Genomic DNA, 20,242 nt, shown 5'->3' with positions numbered 1-20,242 from the left:
TAAATTAAATGTATTCATAGTTGAAAAAATATCAAAATTTACAATTCAGTGAAATTTCAAAAATTAAAAATGTTTTTTTAATATTATTTTAATTTTTTTTTGGCAACCCTATTGATATATTTTCAGGAACATACTCGTATTTTATGTATTTCATAAAATATATGTTCCGATAAGCAGATCATTGAAGGTAGAAATTACTTCGGGATCCTCTAGGTACTACGTATCTATTCCGATAAATGTGGTCCTTTGCTTAATAATAAGATAATAACCAACCGTTATTCTCGAAAAAGTCCTCCTCCATTTCAATAAGTGCTCTCTTCACATTCGCCTTTAGTCCCTTCGGCGGTTCGTTGGTGACCTTCACAGCGTTCTGCAGGACCGAAACCGGGAACTTCGGAGTCGGCATCGAACTCAAGAAGAGGCGGAAATCGTTGCTAAGCAAACCGGGGTCGGTGGTTAGTCTAGCTACGATCAGCTCCAAGCTTAACATCCATGAAGCAGCCAAGTGACAATTCTGCAAAATACTGATGGTAAGAGGAATTCCATTCCATTACCTTCCCGTCCTTAACGCTCCTCGACTTTCGACTTACAGCTAGATTGAAATAAGAGCGAGCATGACTTGCGTTGTGACTCGCGACGCAAGTCATATTATGCTACGGATTTAGAAACACGCCCAAACATAAGTTAATAACTTTAATAGTAGCAGTATAATATGATTTTTGATGATTTATACAGTAGCAGGGTTTACTAGAATCTGCAATCGAATATACTCGTAATCTTTCGAACAGGAACGTATCGGTGAAGGAGGCGGTGGGTTGGGAGCGAACTGTAAATAGGTATAAGTGCCTAAGTATAGGTAATAAACTACTGACCTGCAGAAAAACCCAGTCGCCTTTAGGTTTCGCGCCATTAATCATCTTTTCAGCCACTGGCCCCTGACCCTGGCCCAAAGAAATTGAATGCACTCGATCTCGTACGCCCATTTCAGTGGCGAATCTCTGGAACGCCCCAAATGGATCTGACCCTGTGCTCAGTACGAACACGAGGGGTATCGAACATGTTGTGTCTGCATATCTGAAATGTGAAGTCAGATTTCTCAAGAAAAATTAGTAACTTTGTTTCAATTTAGTTTATATGTAGGTACCTAGTGATCGTTATCAACGTCACAGAATAACTAATAGTACTACCGTACAGAAAATTCACTCCTTCACAAAAGTCAGATTTAGGTATAAAATTACACCTATATCGCCGCCTGCAAGCAAAATTGAAACTTATAACCGCGCATGAACCGTGAATCTCCTTTGCGCGCCGCCGCAGTTTTATGACCGAGCTGTGAGTGTCGGCACGGGGTTATCACTTGACAAGTTTTTATACCTAAAGTCTATTTTTTTATTCGGTAGACTGAAATGACAGTTCATAGTATGAACATAAAATGTCATTTCATACTATGAACTGTCATTTCAGTCACCGAATAAAAAATTGACTTTATACCCACTGATTTATTATTTTTAAGATAAATATGTAGGAATTACAAACGTTGATTATGTAAACATACATTTTTTATCCGGAGATAGTAAGTATGTCTGATTCTCACGGAAGTAAGTTTCGAAGCCATTGTGTATTTTCAATTTTGCGCGAGCGCCGCGTGACACGACTATCGATCGTGCACGCCGAGCGGCAGCCCACTGCCATTCACCTGTCCGATGGGCGCGCCGGCCAAATGTACCTAAACTGCGGAGTGACACCCCCCTGTCAACGTGCAGTTTTCGTAGCAAAGGGTATGGTTGGCAGAAAAAACAAATACATTTGAATATTCACTTGTTCTTAACTATAAAATAAATACTTATCTTAGGATTACACCTTTAGATATAACTCTTTACGGTACTAAACCTTTTCCGCCCTAATATATTTTTAAAACAATGTACGTCGATTGACATTAAATGTCATAAAAATACAACTATAGTTGCGTGCAATATTTTAGAGACTTAAATTAACCTTCCTGTGACTTCCGTTAACGTAGAATTTTTGTCAACCATACTTTGCTACCAATACAGCACGTTGATAACGATCATTATATTATATGACATAATTAATTACTTTATATAACTTCAAAAAGACTACGTCTGTACAGACCGTAAGCTTAGGTAGGTATATAATGTAGGTAACAGCAGAATAAGGTGGATTTCTTGATAAATATATAAATGGGTTCAGAGACACAATAGAAATTTTCGTTATCCATTGATTAAGTATATATTTGACTAAATTAAAAACCGTTTAGGATTCTTATGATTGATTGTTTGTTTTGTGAACGTATTTCCGCTGTATGTTAGTAATTTAATCCCACAATTGTACCTAATTAAATTAATTGATTGTGAGCATGACAGACAACTTGAATAGGTATATAGCTACAGTTTGTGAATAATTACAAATGCGAAATGACAATTAAAAATACTACTGACGTACTGACCAATTACCATATATAAACTGACTTAGAAGGAAAAAATCTACCTAGAAGCAGAAAATAGTCTGTTACGCGAGTGCTGGTAAATATCAATAATGTAAGTATGAAAGATTTAATGTCGACATAAATGTAGTATGAAATAATATCGAAAAAATAATTTAATCATTGTTTTCGCAATACATTTTTTTACCCCTAAAGCATGAATCGTGTTAAGTAAAAAGATATATATTTAACTGCGAATACCTACTTAGTTAATTTTGACTTTCAAAATATCCTATTTCGGAAGTTTTTAGAACGATTTCATTTTAGGAAAACGAATAAATAAACAGATAGAGTCTGTGCGGAAAGAGGAGAGTCGTGGAATGTATTGGGCCCCATACATTCCACGACTCTTCTCTTTCCGCACAGACATTAAAATATATTATGGGATTGCAGTCTTACAGAAATCGACTTAGTCCCACAGTTAGCTCAGTAGGTACCTGAGGCTTGTGTTGCTTAAATATTTCTTTTTTTTTTATTAAGAGTTGGAGATGAGTAGGATAAAAGGCCCTTTGCTGACGGTGGCAGCGTGTCTGGTGTTTACCAAAATGGGGGAGACTTCCAAAGAGGTGTTGCATAAGATGTCGACTCACTTCAAAGAAGCGTTAGACGATTGTAAGAGAGAGGTTTGTATGGTTTTTGTCTTATGTGAATGTGAATACGAAATTAGGGTTAAGTAATTCTTCTAAAAATATTTAATTAGGTGTATAGGTATACTCGTACCCAGAGGTATACAGAAATCATAGTGCTTAGAGAAGTGCAAGTATTTAAGTTCCACACCAAACAAGTTTTTGGCAAAAATTTCATTTATTTATCGCAGATTGTACTTATCTTACCACAAGCCACAAGCAACTAATACTTATCGAGACAATTCTAAAAACCCCTAACACAATTAGGGGTCATCCATAAATTAAATCACACGATTTTCATGTTTTTGGATGACCCCTTATTAAGTTGCGTTGTTTCAACAGAGTTCCTATGGCCACCTCCTGCCGCCATCATCCCCGTCACCCGACTTACATAAAATATCTAAGTATGCAAATTTGCAGCTCAATCGGAAATCGACAAGTGGGTCAAATTTAAGCCCTTGCTACACGGTCGCCGACAAGCCTTCTAACCGTCTGACCTTGGTCTGTCCTTGGTCAGTTTTGGTCAAATTTTGTTGGTAACAACTGTCTACACGGTCCGTCCAGACCAAGGCCACGCGGTCTGAGGGGCTTGTCGGCGACCGTGTAGCAAGGGCTTTAGCTTCCAAGATTTGACCTACTCTAACTTACTAATACCAACATACATACTCGTAGAAAAGAGTACTAACAGGGCAAGGCAGCCGGGCTAGCACATGATTGGCACGACAGTATCTCGCGGCGAGATAGACTACCCGTCCCTCTTTTATTAACACAGTTAAACAATGACAAGTAGTCTATCTCGCCGCGAGATAATGTCTGTGGATAATGTCGCGCCAATCATGTGCTAGGGGTACAGGGCAAGGCATAAAAGCTTGTAATAAAAAGTCTAATGTAGGTAATTTGAATGATGCCCTAATTTATTTGATAGTAAACAAGAATGATGGACCGAAAGCTATGCAGTCTTATGAGTTGCGTTTTTGTATATTTTAGCTGAGCCTGCCAGAATCCATTCAGAAAGACTTCGACATGTTCTGGCAAGATGACTACGCTGTCACGAACCGAGAGACGGGCTGCGCCATCATGTGTCTCTCCCACAAGCTGGAAATAGTCGACCCAGACTTGAATTTGCAGCATGGGAACGCCAAGGATTTCGCTTTAAAACACGGGGCTGGTAAGAAAGTTATACTTCCAATACCTCTAGCTACGCCCGTTTCGTCTCGTAAATAGGTACTAGCTGTCTCGTTCCCATCAATTGCTTCCCTTAAAAAATAATAAATTTAATGTCACTGCCGTCGCGTCATTCGCAATAAGTACTACCCAGCAGTTATTTATCTAAATAAACAGCAATTTGGTATTAAAAGAACTTTTGACAGTTGTGTGAATTTCGGGTTTTAGAAATTCAAGACGACGCCAGACGCCAGAGTAGGTAGGTACCTAAACATTTCAATCTCCAAACTTGGAATTTCAGATGAGGCACTAGCCCAAGACCTGGTGACGATCATCCACAAGTGCGGCGAAGGCGCCTATGACCCCGACAGCTGCACGATGGTTCTCAACTGGGCCAATTGTTTCAAGGCCGAGATCCACAAGAAGGGGATGGCTCCTCCAGTGGACGTCGTCATGGGCGAACTGGTGGCTGAGGTTTAAAGACTACAGACAAACGTGGCAACAGTCTAGTTTCTTGTCATCCGCGATGGAATGAAAATATTGTAATTCAGTTCATTTGAAAGAGTACGAATATGTACACTATAGTATAAGTATGTGCCCGAACCTTAAGGCGGGGCGAGCCTACGGAAATTTATGACTCAGCTGAAGAAAGAAGCAGCGCAACGTGACTACATTTTACCACATTTTATAAATATAAGTGACTTATTATATACTTAAGACTAGTGCCGTAGAAAGGATGTTGCCACGGATGACGATTCCTCAGCACTATTTACAAAACACGTTGTAGGTATAACAAATTGTTTAAACGGAGCAAGGTGTCGGTATATTATATTAATAAATAAAGTTGGTGAAGGTTAAATAATAGATGGATTGTCTTAGAGTCCAATTAAGCTAAGTTGGCTTTTGTTATTCTCTGCAATTAAATCAAGAGTTTATATCTTCATTTTCAAATTTATCATATTTAACCCCCGACGCCAAAAGAGGAGTGTTTATATGTTTGACACCAATGTCTGTCTGTCGGAGGCATCGTAGCTCTCCAACGGATTGACCTCCTTCGATGCGGGTTTTTACGTGGAAGCCGTGTAGGTATGTTTGATAGAGACTGATCCAGCAGTTTGAAGAGAATCAGCTCTTTTCCAAAATGATGTAAGGCATTTATGTCATGAAATGGATTTTATTGGCTAAGGCAGGCGTGGCTCACTCCGCGATTTCGTCGCTTTGCTACAGGTAGCTAAAAGTACATCCGTTCGGCCCCAATTTTGGGGAAAGCCATAAGCCGCGCGTGGCGCTGTCGCCACCTAGCGGCCATATCTGTGCTGATCGTAACAGACGCGTTTTGTTAGAGAGTGAGTCTTCTGTACTTACGAGGGGCGTTCAAAATATTCTCGGTATTGATATCTTACAACCTCTTCTAAACTTTCTTTCGTTACTGGCCGCTAAGGTTTATTCATTGACATTAAAAAAAAGTATAATTCGAACCGAGATGTTCTTTTGTTTTTCTGCAATTGCTGAACAAACATGAACATCATGTGGGAATTGACAATGTTAACTAAATTAGAACATCGATGCGTGATAAAATTCTTGACAAAACAGGGTAAAAATCAAAAAACCATAAAAGAGGAAATGGATTGTGTTTACCGTGAGTCTGCTCCTTCTTTATCTACCATTCAAAAGTGGTCAAGCGAGTTTAAACGTGGAAGGGAGAGTGTTGAAGACGACCCTAGACCTGGCCGGCCTGTAGTAGCTACTTCACAAGAAAATATTGATAAAGTGGAAAAACTTATATTGGAAGATGGTCGAGTGAAGGTAAAATCTATAGCACAAGTAACCAATCTCTCTATTGGTACCGTACATGATATTATCCATGACCATCTTAATATGTCAAAAGTAAGTGCAAGATGGGTTCCGCGAATGCTGACTCGGCTTCAAAAAGACATGCGTGTAGCTTGTTGTTCCGATTTTATTGACCTGTGCGGTGAAAATCCTGATGAGGTGCTGCAAAGAATAGTTACTGGAGATGAAACCTGGGTTCATCATTATGACCCAGAGAGTAAACAAGAGTCCATGCAGTGGCACATTAAGGGTTCAGCTCATCCCAAGAAGTTCAAGGTCATCCCTTCAGCTGGCAAGGTCATGGCCACGATATTTTGGGATTTTGAAGGAGTATTACTGATCGATTATAAAGAAAAAGGTGTAAATATCACAGGACAGTACTACGCTAACATTCTACGTCAATTAAAGGATGCAATCAAAGAAAAGAGGCGAGGAAAGTTAACCAAAGGTGTTATGCTTCTGCATGACAACGCCCCCGTCCATACTGCTCATATTGCCAAGGCAGCTATTGTTGAATGTGGGTTTGAAACTGTTACTCACCCACCGTATAGTCCGGACTTAGCCCCCAGCGACTTCTTTTTGTTCCCCAATCTTAAAAAGGATCTGCGTGGAAATAAATTTTCCGATGATGAAGCATTGAAGGCGGCAGTGGAGGAGCATTTTTACACCAAAGATAAAAAATATTTTTATGCAGGATTAAAAAAAATAATTGATCGATCTTTTAAGTGTATGAACATAGGGGGGGAGTATATTGAAAAATAAAAATATCAAACTTTTCGTACTTGTTTGTTTTCATTCTCATACCGAGAATATTTTGAACACCCCTCGTAATAGTACTATTATTTATTCTGTGGCTAAGGCTTGGCTTGGATTTTATTTACTCCGAAATGGAGTTATAGCTGGTCAACCAAATCTTGTCAGTGAAAAAAGGCGCAAAATTCAAATTTTCTATGAAACGATATCCCTTCGTGCCTACATTTTTTAAATGCCGCCTTTTTCTATTGTCAAGATCTGGTTGACCAAGTATAAGTAGAATACTTACCGGTTTCTTTGAGAAAGTTACTTGATTAAGGGCCAGTTGCACCAACCACATTTGACAGACTGATCAACGTCAGCCGGCGCGCCCCGGCGCTTTACTATGAAACTTTCCATACATAAAAATCTAGCGAACTCTTTAACGATACGAACAGTTTGGTCCTTAAAGCTCAAGAATGCTCCTTTGAAATTAACGAAAAAAAACACGATGTATATAATAAGCGTAGGGGTTTTATTGTTTTTTTTTGTATTGAGTCTGTGCGGAAAGAGAAGTCGTGGAATGAATGGGACCCAATACATTTTAAGACTCAGCGCCCATTCGCACGAGAGCTTTTTCAACGCGCGTTAAAAAAGCGCTTGAACCTGTCCGCACTCTAAATTCGATTTAACGACCAAGGCTTAAAGTCGAAAATCCAACAACGGTTGATAAAAAGCGCCACCGTCATTCAAATGCTTTTTTAACGCGCGTTGAAAAAGCTCCCGTCTGAATGGGGGCTCATACCTACTATAGTTTGTCAAAGGACTGTCTCATTTCAAACATAGACAGAGGCTTTGTCTTCACTGGTACTAGCACCCAAAAGAAAAGGATGAGTATAGTTTTTTTTTGTTCTTATTTACTGCCAATTTGGCTTGACCAACCATATCTGATTTCTGATGTTAAAACGCAACCGTCTGTAGAGCCCTAGAGCCCATTATGTATACTTGGTCAACCAGATGTTGACAGTAGAAAAAGGCGGCAAATTTGAAAAATGTAGGCGCGAAGGGATATCGTCCCATAGAAAATTTGAATTTTGCGCCTGTTTTTACTGACAAGATTTGGTTGACCAGCTATATATATATCCGTGGTGCCACCAAGCTGTCATTGTCACGCTTACGTCATTACGTCACTCACTTCACTTGCTTCTGTCTGTGTGGCTCTCTGCAGTGAATTGAAGGCAGTGAATGAAATCAAATCAGTGAATGCCTCAAAACAAAAAGTATTTAAATACATATACATTGTTTATGTATCTTGTATGACGCGCGCACTTTCTACGTGTACCTATATCGTTGATTCCTCTATACCTACTATTATACTGCCCTATTTCATAATTACTATATAGGCAGAGGTTGACAAAAATTAAAATACAAGTAAGTTTTTAAAGTTATTTTGAAACTGGAGTAAACTGTAAAAATAAATAACATTCATTAATGTTATACCTACAGACCGCCAGGACCTCGACATCGTAGAAAGAGCCGAATAGATTCCCCAGAGATGGAGGTAGTCAGCCAGAAAAAAGTGATGTTAAATAATGGTGTCGAAATGCCACTTGTTGGATGTAAGTACAAATAATGATAATAATAATATAGCCGTTTATTCCGAACGATATCAAGTTACAATTGAATATACATTTTTTTTAATAATATATCTCTTAGTTCGGTGTGCCGTAAGGCATAGGCCTAATCCAACTGTCTCCATTGGGATCTGTCTGCAGCAACCCTCATCCAGTATGGCCCCAGAGTCAGACGGATGTCGTCTTTCCATCTTGTGAATGGATGTGCTTGCTTTCTAGTACAGCCTCTGGGGTACCATAGACCTGTTTGCTCCATTTTTCTATGGGGCAGCGTAGCATGTGGCCTGTCCATCCCCACTTTAGATGGTCAATGCGAGCAAGTATGTCGGTAATCTTTGTTTTCTTTCTTATTTCTGAGTTTCTGATCTTATCTGACAGTTTGATCCCTAACATACTACTAAGTACAAATATTAGCTATTATTCATTGTACAATTAATAAAAAAAAAATCATTTAAGTAGTATTTATTCAATACTGCCCCTCGTGAGTGCTGCTATAAATTGGATCATTTCAGGTTATTCCCTATTTAGTGAATATATGGTTGTAATTGGAATCTAATGGCAATGAGGGATGTATTCTCTTCCTCTTCTGATATAATTTTTTTTTATTGTTTCAGTTGGTACTTTTCGAATACGTTCTGCTGAAGTCATAATGAGTGTAGTTGAGAGTGCTCTTGCGGCTGGTTACAGACTTTTTGGTAAGAGGCCATACAAATAAATATAGAGATTTCTTTTCTAAATTCAACAATAAATCACACCATGTGTATTATGTAGGTATATAAACATAATACACATGGTGTGACGTTCCACTTCCACCAATATTTAGTCATATATATTTTTTAAAGTTAAATAAGTACCTATATACTATTTATTCTGTTTTTCTACTCCCGTACTTTTATTTGTCATTTAAAGGGTCGTGCACACATCTTTAAAAACCCTATCTTAAAGTTATCAAGACAAGTCTTTAGTCTAATTCCTAAAAAAGCATTTGTGCATACACGCAGTATCTTTTTGGCTCTTTTACACTACTTCGTGTAATGGTCACTTAAAAAATACATTGTTGCCAACCTTATAGTCATAACACACTGTCGCACCGCAACGCGACCTTGGTTCGTCGCACCCATAAGTGAGAGCGAGAAAGAAATATATCTTTCTCGCTCTCGCTTATGGGTGTGAATGTCATATATCTGACAAATAAGTGAACCATAGACATGTTTTTTTTTTAATTTCATTCATTCTTTTCCCGCTCGTACCCTCCATTCTTTGCTACTTCTTGTATATTGTGAATCTTGACTTGAATATGAATACTATTGTGCCTGTCGAATGAAAACTTAACTTTTGTGTTAAAAAACAGTGTGTCTTTCAAGTTAAAATGGATGAAGACAAAAACTTAGTGTCTACGCCTGAAGAAATATCAGTAATAGCACAAGAATCACTAAAAACAGGTAGATACCGTAGGTAGAAGTCCACTAGATGACATGAAAAATATTTGTTAAATTTACAATTTTATTTCAAAGTAAGTGTTTGGTCGTAGAAAAAGTATTGTATGCAACGTTGTTTAACCGAGTCAAATAATACTCGTGGCGTCTTTATTAACAATTTTCGGCTTCGCCTCAAATTGTTACTCACGCCACTCGCCTTTTTTGACCCCTCTTAAACAACGGTTGCATAAAATACTATTATTGATTATGGCTATACCCCAGATTTTTGGGTGCGGGAATGTTTCACACTAGCCAAAAAGCGGCCAAGTGCGAGTCGGACTCGCCCATGAAGGGTTCCGTATTTAGGCGATTTAAGACGTATAAAAAAAAACTACTTACTAGATCTCGTTCAAACCAATTTTTGGTGGAAGTTTACATGGTAATGTACATCATATATTTTTTTTAGTTTTATCATTCTCTTATTTTAGAAGTTACAGGGGGGGGGACACACATTTTACCACTTTGGAAGTGTCTCTCGCGCAAACTATTCAGTTTAGAAAAAAATGATATTAGAAACCTCAATATCATTTTTGAAGACCTATCCATAGATACCCCACACGTATGGGTTTGATGAAAAAAAATTTTTTGAGTTTCAGTTCGAAGTATGGGGAACCCCAAAAATTTATTGTTTTTTTTCTATTTTTGTGTAAAAATCTTAATGCGGTTCACAGAACACATCTACTTACCAAGTTTCAACAGTATAGTTCTTATAGTTTCGGAGAAAAGTGGCTGTGACATACGGACGGACAGACAGACGGACAGACGGACAGACAGACAGACAGACATGACGAATCTATAAGGGTTCCGTTTTTTGCCATTTGGCTACGGAACCCTAAAAATAGGTTTAAAGTGTAAAAACACAAACTATTTTAACATTTCTTAGTACATTTGGAGCTAACTACCTATTTTTAATTCAATCTTTTTTGAAAACAATTATGCACTACATCTGTTGTTTGTTTCAATGTTGTTCGTATCTTTTATTGTTTTCAGACACAGCTACAGTATATGGCAATGAGAAACACCTAGGAGATGCTCTTCGGTTGCTGCTGCCAAAATTTGGCTTGACACGCCAAGATATTTTTATAACTACCAAGCTATGTAAGAACAACATCCCATATAATTTAAATGTTTGTTGGTATACAAACTCCAACCATTTTACATGAACTAATGACTATTTTTCTACTTCCAGCACCAAGAGATGCTCACACTAAAGAAATTATCAAGGAAGCTTGCCGTAAGTCCCTAGCCACTTTAGGATTTGAAACAATTGACTTGTATTTGATTCACTTTCCGGGCATGGCGAATTTGAGTTCAGCTGATACTCAGAACATAAAATTACGCTCTCAAGCTTGGGAAGCTCTGGTCGAATGCTACAACGAAGGACTAGTTAGATCCATAGGTGTCTCAAATTACACTATTAGACATCTCCAGGAATTAGAAGTCCGTAATTTTGGAGTGGTCCCTGTCGTAAATCAGGTAAAAAAAAATCTAACCAAGATGTGTATTTAGTTAAAAAGATAATGTTGGTTTTTTTCTGACATGTGATAGTTTGATTCGTCATCCATATTACAAGCAAGAAAATGAAAACAATATATTATATATCTTTCTCTTTTCCTTCACAGGTCGAGTGTCATCCATATTTTCCACAAAAAGATCTGCTACAATATTGCCAAGGAAGTGGCATCGCGCTACAAGCTTATTGCTCGCTTGGAGGCACTTCCTCAGGTACAGCTACCCTACTCCATGATCCTGTGGTTATCAATGCTGCACAACAACTAGGCGTCAGTAGCGGGCAACTCCTGTTAGCCTGGGCCACGCAGCAACGAATAAGCGTCATTCCAAAATCAACTCACGCGGAACGCATCAAAGAGAATATATCTCTTAATTTTAAAATACCCGATGAATATATGAAAGCCTTAGATAAACTTGGGACCAAAAACACAAAATATGCTTGGGATCCATCAACTGTCGCTTAACTTATCAATCAGCAAATCGCTAGATCTAAATCAGCCGCTTACAATTTACAGACAACTTGACTATGATGTTAGGATGTTACAGTAACTTACAAGATGTACCTAACTAACATATACAATTACTAGGTAGTTGCGTGCGCTGTTTACTTAACTGTAAGAGGAAGTATTCTTATACGCTTACCTAATACTTATTAAACCTTTACTAATAAATTTCAATTTTCTCCATAGTAAATGTATGCAAAAAGTTTTCTTTAATTTGTGGCTTTTTAGTACATTACCGTAAGTTGACCCCAAAGAAACTATTGAGACTGGATAGGAATGGAATCGATTGGCATACAAAAATAGTATGTGAAAAATAAAAGTTTTCATTTTCATACAAATTGTATGGAAAAAGTTTTCCTCGATTTGTGGCTTTTCTAGCCGGAATTTTTTTTTGGTTCCATACAAGCTTTTGATCCTCAATAGGAATGGGATCGTTTGGCATAAAAAAAAGTTTGACAACAATGACTTTTTCTCACACCTGTATGTTTTTTCCGAAATCTAATCGGCAATCTCCATCAATTTGAAATCGAGAGAAGGTCTTCTAAGACCAATTTCGCGTAGCTGTACGTGATCTGATAGCTGCCCTCACTGGCCCAAAAAGAAAATCTACCCTGTATACTTACATATTACGTATTATAAATTATAAATATTTATAATATTGTTTAACCTTTTGGACGCCAATGACCGATATATCCGCACCGTAAGTTCAACGCCAAAGACCGATTAATCGGTCACAGACCACAGAGCAACATAGACCTACGTGCATATGCATAAAGTTCAATTTCAGTTTTGACTCTTCGGTGACGTGGCGTCAGCGTGACAGCTTTTGTGTTTGACACGGCGTCGAAAAGGTTAATAATATTATATAGGTCATGATCACCTGCGACTTTTATCGCACCTTGGATGAATTTGACAACATTGCGTTTTAAACTGTCTTTCTGTTCAACTTTTTCTAAATCATATTTTTAAACCCAAATCTACGTCTACATTGTATTACAATTATGGGTATTTTTTCTTTTGTTAAAAATATAAATACCTAAGTGCTGACTAAACTCTTAAGACTGTGGGCCCGATTCGGATTTTGTAATAGACATCTACGAGGGCTGTTTGATAAGTACCCGTTTATGAAAAAAATTATCAGTTGTTTTTGTTTATATGCATTCATTTTTCTACATAGTCTCCTTTTAACTCTATACACTTGTTCCACCTATATTCAAGCTTCAATAAACCATCCAAAAAGTATGATTTCGGAAAGTCATTAAAATAGGCCTCTGTGGCGGCAATGACTTCGTCATTTGATCCAAATCGCTTACCACCGAGCCATTTTTTCAGGTTGGGAAACAAAAATAAATCGCATGGGGTCAAATCTGGAAAATACGGGGGGTGAGGCAATAGGGCGTAGCGTAATTGTGTTAATTTAGCCATCACAACTCTAGACGAATGAGCTGGTGCGTTGTCGTGATGAAACAGTACTTTTTTATTTTTTAAATGGGGTCGTTTGTCCTTCAACACAGCGTCAAATTCATCTAATAAATTGGCATAGTACTGCCCTGTTATCGTTTTCCCCTTTTCTAAGAACTCAATATGTATAATACCCTGCGAATCCCAAAAAACGGTCGCCATGACCTTTCCAGCCGATGGAACGATTTTTGCTATCTTTCGCGCAGGTTCACCCGGTAAAATCCACTGCTTCGACTGCCCTTTCATTTCCAGAGGGTAGTGGTGACCCACGTTTCGTTTACGGTCACGAAACGACGCAGAAACTCCTTCGGGTTACGTTTGAACACGGCCAAACACTGCTCCGAAGTAGTCAGTCGGTTCCGTTTTTGCTCCTCCGTGAGTAAACGCGGCACCCACCTCGCCGATACTGTCTTCATACCCAATTTATCTTCTAATATGTTTTGTACCCGCTCGATTGGAACATTTACAGCATCAACGATTTCTCAAAGTTCCATTCGGCGGTCGGCTAAAACGATATTTTCAATTTTCTTAACCATATCGTCTGTAGTCACCTCAATTGGGCGGCCTGGGCGATCCTCATCAAAGACGGTTGTTCTCCCCCGCTTAAACTCGTTAAACCAGTATCTGACGGTTGTCATAGAAGGAGCACATTCATGGTAAACCGCTTGCATTCTTACTTTTATTTCATCACATGTTTTTCCTTCCAAAAACAAGAATCTAATTACAGACCGATACTGCTCTTTCTCCATTTTCACAATTTTAAGTTCACGCTTTCACTAAATCGCTGTCAAATGAGAAAAAAACAAAAGAATGCTGTTTTTTTTTAAATTTTCCCACCTCTGAAAAATGGCTTAAAACGATTGTATACATATTTTCGGCCCGTGATATGAATACATTTGGAAAACGGGTACTTATCAAACAGCCCTCGTATTAGATATTTTTTAGACATCGCCAAGATACGATAACGATACGTTTAAGATATAATCTGTCAAATTTGACATTTCCGCGATTCCGGAGATACTCTTGAACGATTTCCACAAGATATCACTTAGAGATCTAATTCACATCTAATAAATATCTAACACGATCTATCGTAAAAGTGACATTGGTTGCCCGAATTGCGCTGCAAAAGGGAACTAGTTGAAATCTAAACTATAACGTATCTAAAATGGATCTAGTACGTGTCGTCTCTTGTGAATATCTTGAAGTTAGAATACGGCAGTGTATCGCGTAGTGTTTAATTATTGGTAAACAATTGCGTCCATTAGATATTCTTCGAATTTAAAAGGAAAGGTGACAACAATTGTGAATCCATTTCTAAATCGTAAATGTTAGGTATCTACAATTGTAAGCTGTACCTTTGCCCATGATTTCTTCAACGTTTAATCGCAATCCCAAATACAGAAGCTTAAAAAAAACCGATAAAATCTACCAGGTTGTCCAGGTACCTATAACCTGGACACATGCTTTAAAACAATACCTATACTGCCGTGTAATTCAAATGTATATTCATCATACAAGCGTTATTCAAAAATACTCATTATGTTTAAAAAGCTCGTTAAAAAGTTTGTTCATATGCAATCCAAGCCAATATACAACCAATATACAATTTTAGACACCTCTTACCTCGTTGTTGACGGTGTTACTGCGATACGATATACGATACTTACTTAAGGTTTTATTTAAGTATTTGTTACTTTAGTGACTTTAGAGAGTTTCATCAACTCGGAAATATAATGAAATTAATAAACCTACATATATAATTTAATGTATTAGATACAAGGAAAGATGATAATATTTGTTGATAAAAATAAATCGAGAATTTCTGTCGGCAATTGGTAGTTTTCCAATTGGAAACACGTACCTAAATAATTAAATGTTTTGAAAAAGTGTTGTTTTGATTTGTTAACAGCTATCGATAGATAGAACCCCCCTAAAGTAAAATATCGATTTAGGTATCATTTTAGAAGTTAGCAAAGTAAAGGACCCCGTACCATAAGTATGGAAAATGTGGTTTCAGTTAAATATTCTGAGATTTTGATATAATATAGATTTTATCGTCCTGAACAAAAGTCTCTATGGGGGCTACCACTGTTGCCGAGTCCCTTTCAGAGTTACGACTTATTTTGTACCCTCAAGGAAATAGACTAGTACTAACTACTAATTCGCACCTTGTCACAGTGACAGTAATATCAGTAATGTAATATGACACTTCCAGCGTCTTTTTCTAGTGAAAAATAAATCGTTTGATAAATGTTTTGAGAAGTTCTTATTACAACGACATACAAATCATTGGAACATTTTTTTGTGCATTTTAATGCACCCATATTTTTACAGTAGATTGTACCAGACAAAACAAACTACCTAACGGATAAAATGAAAGAAAATAGTGTTACTCGTTCAATCTTATCTACATATATTTACATACTTTGATAGATACACATGTACACTTTAAAACTCGGTTTATCAAGGATTTCTGTTCGCACAATCAAGTATGTGGTTTAATAATGCAGTACTTGGGTATTTCACGTTTTCTTGATGACGTGCATAACCAAGGTACCATACCACACTGGCAACATGAGCACAACAACCAATAGTCCTGGCACCGGTTTTACATTTACAGTAATAGGCCAAGATAGGCTCTTCCTCCGGAATTTCGTTTTGGAACGCTATCCATAATTGATGTTTAACTGCATTTCGAAAACGCGAGCGTATTCTCATACGTATCAGGCCGTGTTCATTTAGTTCATCAAACTCAAATACATCGTTATTATCCATATCCATTTTATCCTGTATGTAAGCAGGGCTTAAATTAATTTGGTAAATACCAATAGTCAGTCGCTTCAAATACGCCATGTCAAGCCTAGGAAACTGCGGAAAATGATTTTCATTAAGAAGGTTCCAATTAGCATTACGTCTAGTAAGATTAACGTCAGCTTCCACCCGTGCTTGCATTACATTAATATCATGAATCCTATTCAGTAACTCTCTGGCTAATCGAACAGTTGCATCCTCCATATAGATATTGACATGATATCTGTTAATTATAGCACCAGCTATTTTCAGAAAGTCGTTTAGATGATTAAGTTGTGCCATTGGGATCAAACCATCAAAAAACTTAAAAATTGACTTCAAATGGCCATTGCGGGCTTCAACTATCCATCTTGTCTTCGTAATTATTCGCGATTTGTTTGCTGCTTCTGTTGAAAGTTGTTGCTGTCCACGTGCAAGGACTTCGGGCATTTTACAGTGCATGCCTTTATTTTGGAGATATGGCACAACATCTCGATATCCTCGATCCATTAAAAACACATCGCCATCTCGAAACCATTGGCTCATATCATCGTTCGATTCAAACTCACATGACGCACGTTTGAAGTTGACATTGCAGTCACTTTATCTTTCGTCAAATGGCCAGTTTATCGCGAAATCGCAATATAGGTTCAATCTAATGTCAATTGTTTAAATATATAGTTGGTAATTGCATCTAATTAATGATTTACTATCTGATACAAAATCAGTCGTAACTCTGAAAGGGACTCGGCAACAGTGGTAGCCCCCATAGAGACTTTTGTTCAGGACGTTAAAATCTATATTATATCAAAATCTCAGAATATTTAACTGAAACCACATTTTCCATACTTATGGTACGGGGTCCTTTCGTAGTCAACTAAATTTACTGTCATCTTTCGACACAGTACTCTTATTGACTCTCTCTCTCTCTTTCACTAATACAGTTGTGTGCAATATAATAGCAGTCAATAGTAATATGAAAATTAGGGGAAAACTATAACTTAAAATCAATTATATTGGATATTTTCTTATATTATTCTGCATTACTTGACATTGTTTCGAAGCGCTGGTGGCCTAGGTAAGAGCGTGCGACTTTCAATCCGGAGGTCGCGGGTTCAAATCCCGGCTCGTACCAATGAGTTTTTCGGAATTTATGTACGACATATCATTTGATATTTACCAGTTCGGTGAAGGAAAACATCGTGAGAAAACCGGACTAATCCCAATAAGGCCTGGTTTCCCTCTGGGTTGGAAGGTCAGATGGCAGTAGCTTTCGTAAAAACTAAGAGCCTACGTCAATTCTTGGGATTAGTTGTCAAGCGGACCCAGGCTCCCATGAGCCGTGACAAAAATGCCGGGATAACGCGAGGAAGAAGACTTGACATTGTTTCAAAATTAGCCTTTACATAATATTGGAACTAAAAAAATCATGTAAGTAAATCGGCTTTTTTACTACCTCGCGGAAATTCTTATAAAACGTAACAACCTACGAAAAAAATACAATTGTGTAATATTATTGTAACTTAGTATTTTGCCTATTATTTCCAATCAAAGCTTTACTCGTACATCTAAACCTATGGTATCCATAAAAAAAATTAACTTTTCTATAAGACGATCTTTTTTAGGGTTCCGTACCCAAAGGGTAAAAACGGGACCCTATTACTAAGACTCCGCTGTCCGTCCGTCCGTCTGTCACCAGGCTGTATCTCACGAACCGTGATAGCTAGACAGTTGAAATTTTCACAGATGATGTATTTCTGTTGCCGCTATAACAACAAATACTAAAAACAGAATAAAATAAAGATTTAAGTGGGGCTCCCATACAACAAACGTGATTTTTGACCGAAGTTAACCAACGTCGGGCGGGGTCAGTACTTGGATGGGTGACCGTTTTTTGCTTGTGTTTTTTTTTTGCTTGTTTTGCTCTATTTTTTGTTGATGGTGCGGAACCCTCCAAGTCCGACTCGCACTTGGCCGGTTTTTTTTATTTCCAATATTATTTAAGTAGAGGTTACAGTTAATTTTGAAACAATGTCAAGTAATGCATAAGAATTATAAAAAAGATCCAATATTTGACCTTTGGTCATAGTGCCCTGGAAGGATCTAAAGTTATAGTTTTCCCCTAATTATCATTTTAGACTGCTTGTTTAAGTAGATTCAAAAAGTCTATGACAATCTTCATCACTGCTATTATATTGCACACAACTGTATGTGTTAAACATAAAACGGTGTCGCCATCTACTCGAGTATAGGCTAAAGGTATATCGCCATCTATTCCCTCGGCATACATTTTCTTGATTTGTCCTGTCACAAAAAGAAGCAGTTTTCGTTTACTTACAGAGTAGCTAGTTGCACGGTGGGACTCTCTATGAACACTTTCCCAAGGCTGATGCTGACGTATTGAGCAATCGCGAACACTAGTTTCTCCTCTTTGAGACATTTAATTATCATTAGCTTTTCAAATGGCTCCAATATCTCATTCCAGTTTTTGATTGGTGGGCGATTATTGCTTCTATCTACGTGTATGTCCTGTCAAATTAATAATTAGGATTATGTTTATGATAAGATAGATTCATATTATTTCGCTCAGTCTTTTATTCATGAGTCATGACCGAGTCATATGTCAAAAATAGGCTTCGGTTTTATGTATTTAACAGTAGCACAATACTTATAACAGTTATAACTCTTTTAAGTTAGGTACTTAATAAATTACCACTTCAAAAGATCCTATTTTGATATGGATCTTCTTGAGACAGTCTTCTACGATTCCTTGAAAACTAGGGTCCATTTCATTCAAGTGATTAGCTTGCAACCATATTTGTTCGGTCAGTGATTCGATTAATGGTTTTTTTGGTGGAACCTAAAACAAAACATCTATTGATTGATAGATAATGTAGTGTATTTTTATGATAAAAACTTGAAACTACGTTTTAAGTAGAGACGCGTGTAATTACGAGTACTTGTTTCTGAGCAATTATGGCCCAATAACTATACTTACGTAGGCACAAAATTAGTTTACTATCTCTCCATATTTGTTAAAAAGGATGCGGTATAAGTATATATGTTACCGTAAAAACCCGTTTTTAGTGAAAACCACTGACCATCCAGCCTCTAGACTCAACTTAGGCCAATTCTTTCATGAAACCGATGCTGCCAAAAATACGGGGGTGCGGGGGACGAGGTGAGCGAGTCCCGTGCCGTGATTGGTCCGTTCAAACACACGTGGGCGTCAGACAGTAATATCTGCCGGGCGCTAGTGATGTGACACGTTGAATAATAACATTGTCAATCACGGTCAATAATGTAATAACAGTAATAATATGCAAGCATGTTTTGAATGCTATGTTGATTCGTTCGTTCGAAAACATTAACCCATAACGTTGTGGTTTCGTTAGCAGGTGTATCTGCTTTATATAATTAATTTAAAAATAAACTATTGGTAAAAAGGCGTCTTATGGGATTTAGAGAAGCGCGAGACGAGACGAGATGCGGATGCGGATATTCGCAACATCCCTGCTTGGAAGCACTTCTTCACGCAGCTCGCCCTTCGGCCTCGCTTTAAATTACTGAGGGTTGCACGCTTGGGAGTCGGGGTGAAGGCTTCGGGCCTTCGGCGGGTCAGCCTTCGGCCTCCCAGCCTGATATTCGCCCTTCGGGTTCGCTTAACCTACTTGGAAATTTTCCTTTGCCCGTGTCCGCCGCCATTTTGAGTGTTTTCAAAAAATAATTCACATACTAATCTTGGGCCCCCAAGCTCGCCGCATGCCAAATCTCAACTCGCTCAGACCAACTTGAAAAAAAAAAAGACGGCCATTTTCATAATCATAATCATAATTCTTTATTGCAACCATGGTATTACAAGGTGTTTTTATGTTAGTTAGTACATTTTGAAACTTTTTAAATGCAATTTGTGTTGTCTCGGGCCCTCTATGGCATTTGGTCGAGCACCCCCCACCTATCTCTCACCTTTGAAGCTTTTCATAAAAAATAAGTGGCCATTTTT

The 20,242-nt window shown here is 37.8% G+C and overlaps 3 protein-coding genes across 3 annotated transcripts in view; 1 reads left to right on the top strand and 2 right to left on the bottom strand.

Moving 5' to 3' along the window:
* Positions 1–20,242, bottom strand: part of LOC134661354 (dynein axonemal heavy chain 6) — an 81,577-nt gene that overhangs the window by 15,767 nt on the left and 45,568 nt on the right. Inside the window, exons 57-60 of the mRNA XM_063517393.1 lie at positions 18,953–19,099; positions 18,578–18,768; positions 873–1,074; positions 274–514 (exon numbers count right to left, since the gene is read on the bottom strand). Coding sequence (XP_063373463.1) covers positions 274–514; positions 873–1,074; positions 18,578–18,768; positions 18,953–19,099 — 781 coding nt within the window. The remainder of the gene's footprint in view (positions 1–273; positions 515–872; positions 1,075–18,577; positions 18,769–18,952; positions 19,100–20,242) is intronic.
* LOC134661344 (uncharacterized oxidoreductase YtbE-like) lies at positions 8,368–11,971 on the top strand. The gene is made up of 5 exons (XM_063517381.1): positions 8,368–8,477; positions 9,107–9,187; positions 10,961–11,068; positions 11,160–11,446; positions 11,593–11,971. Exons 1-5 carry the CDS (start codon positions 8,414–8,416, stop codon positions 11,944–11,946), a joined length of 894 nt encoding a protein of 297 aa, XP_063373451.1. The 5' UTR covers positions 8,368–8,413; the 3' UTR covers positions 11,947–11,971.
* LOC134661345 (uncharacterized) lies at positions 15,431–16,793 on the bottom strand. Its single transcript, XM_063517382.1, has one exon. It carries the CDS (start codon positions 16,783–16,785, stop codon positions 15,913–15,915), a length of 873 nt encoding a protein of 290 aa, XP_063373452.1. The 5' UTR covers positions 16,786–16,793; the 3' UTR covers positions 15,431–15,912.

This window comes from Cydia amplana, chromosome Z (genome assembly GCF_948474715.1).
Source record: "Cydia amplana chromosome Z, ilCydAmpl1.1, whole genome shotgun sequence".
Lineage (NCBI taxonomy): Eukaryota > Metazoa > Arthropoda > Insecta > Lepidoptera > Tortricidae > Cydia > Cydia amplana.
This window is presented reverse-complemented; position numbering and strand designations above follow the sequence as displayed.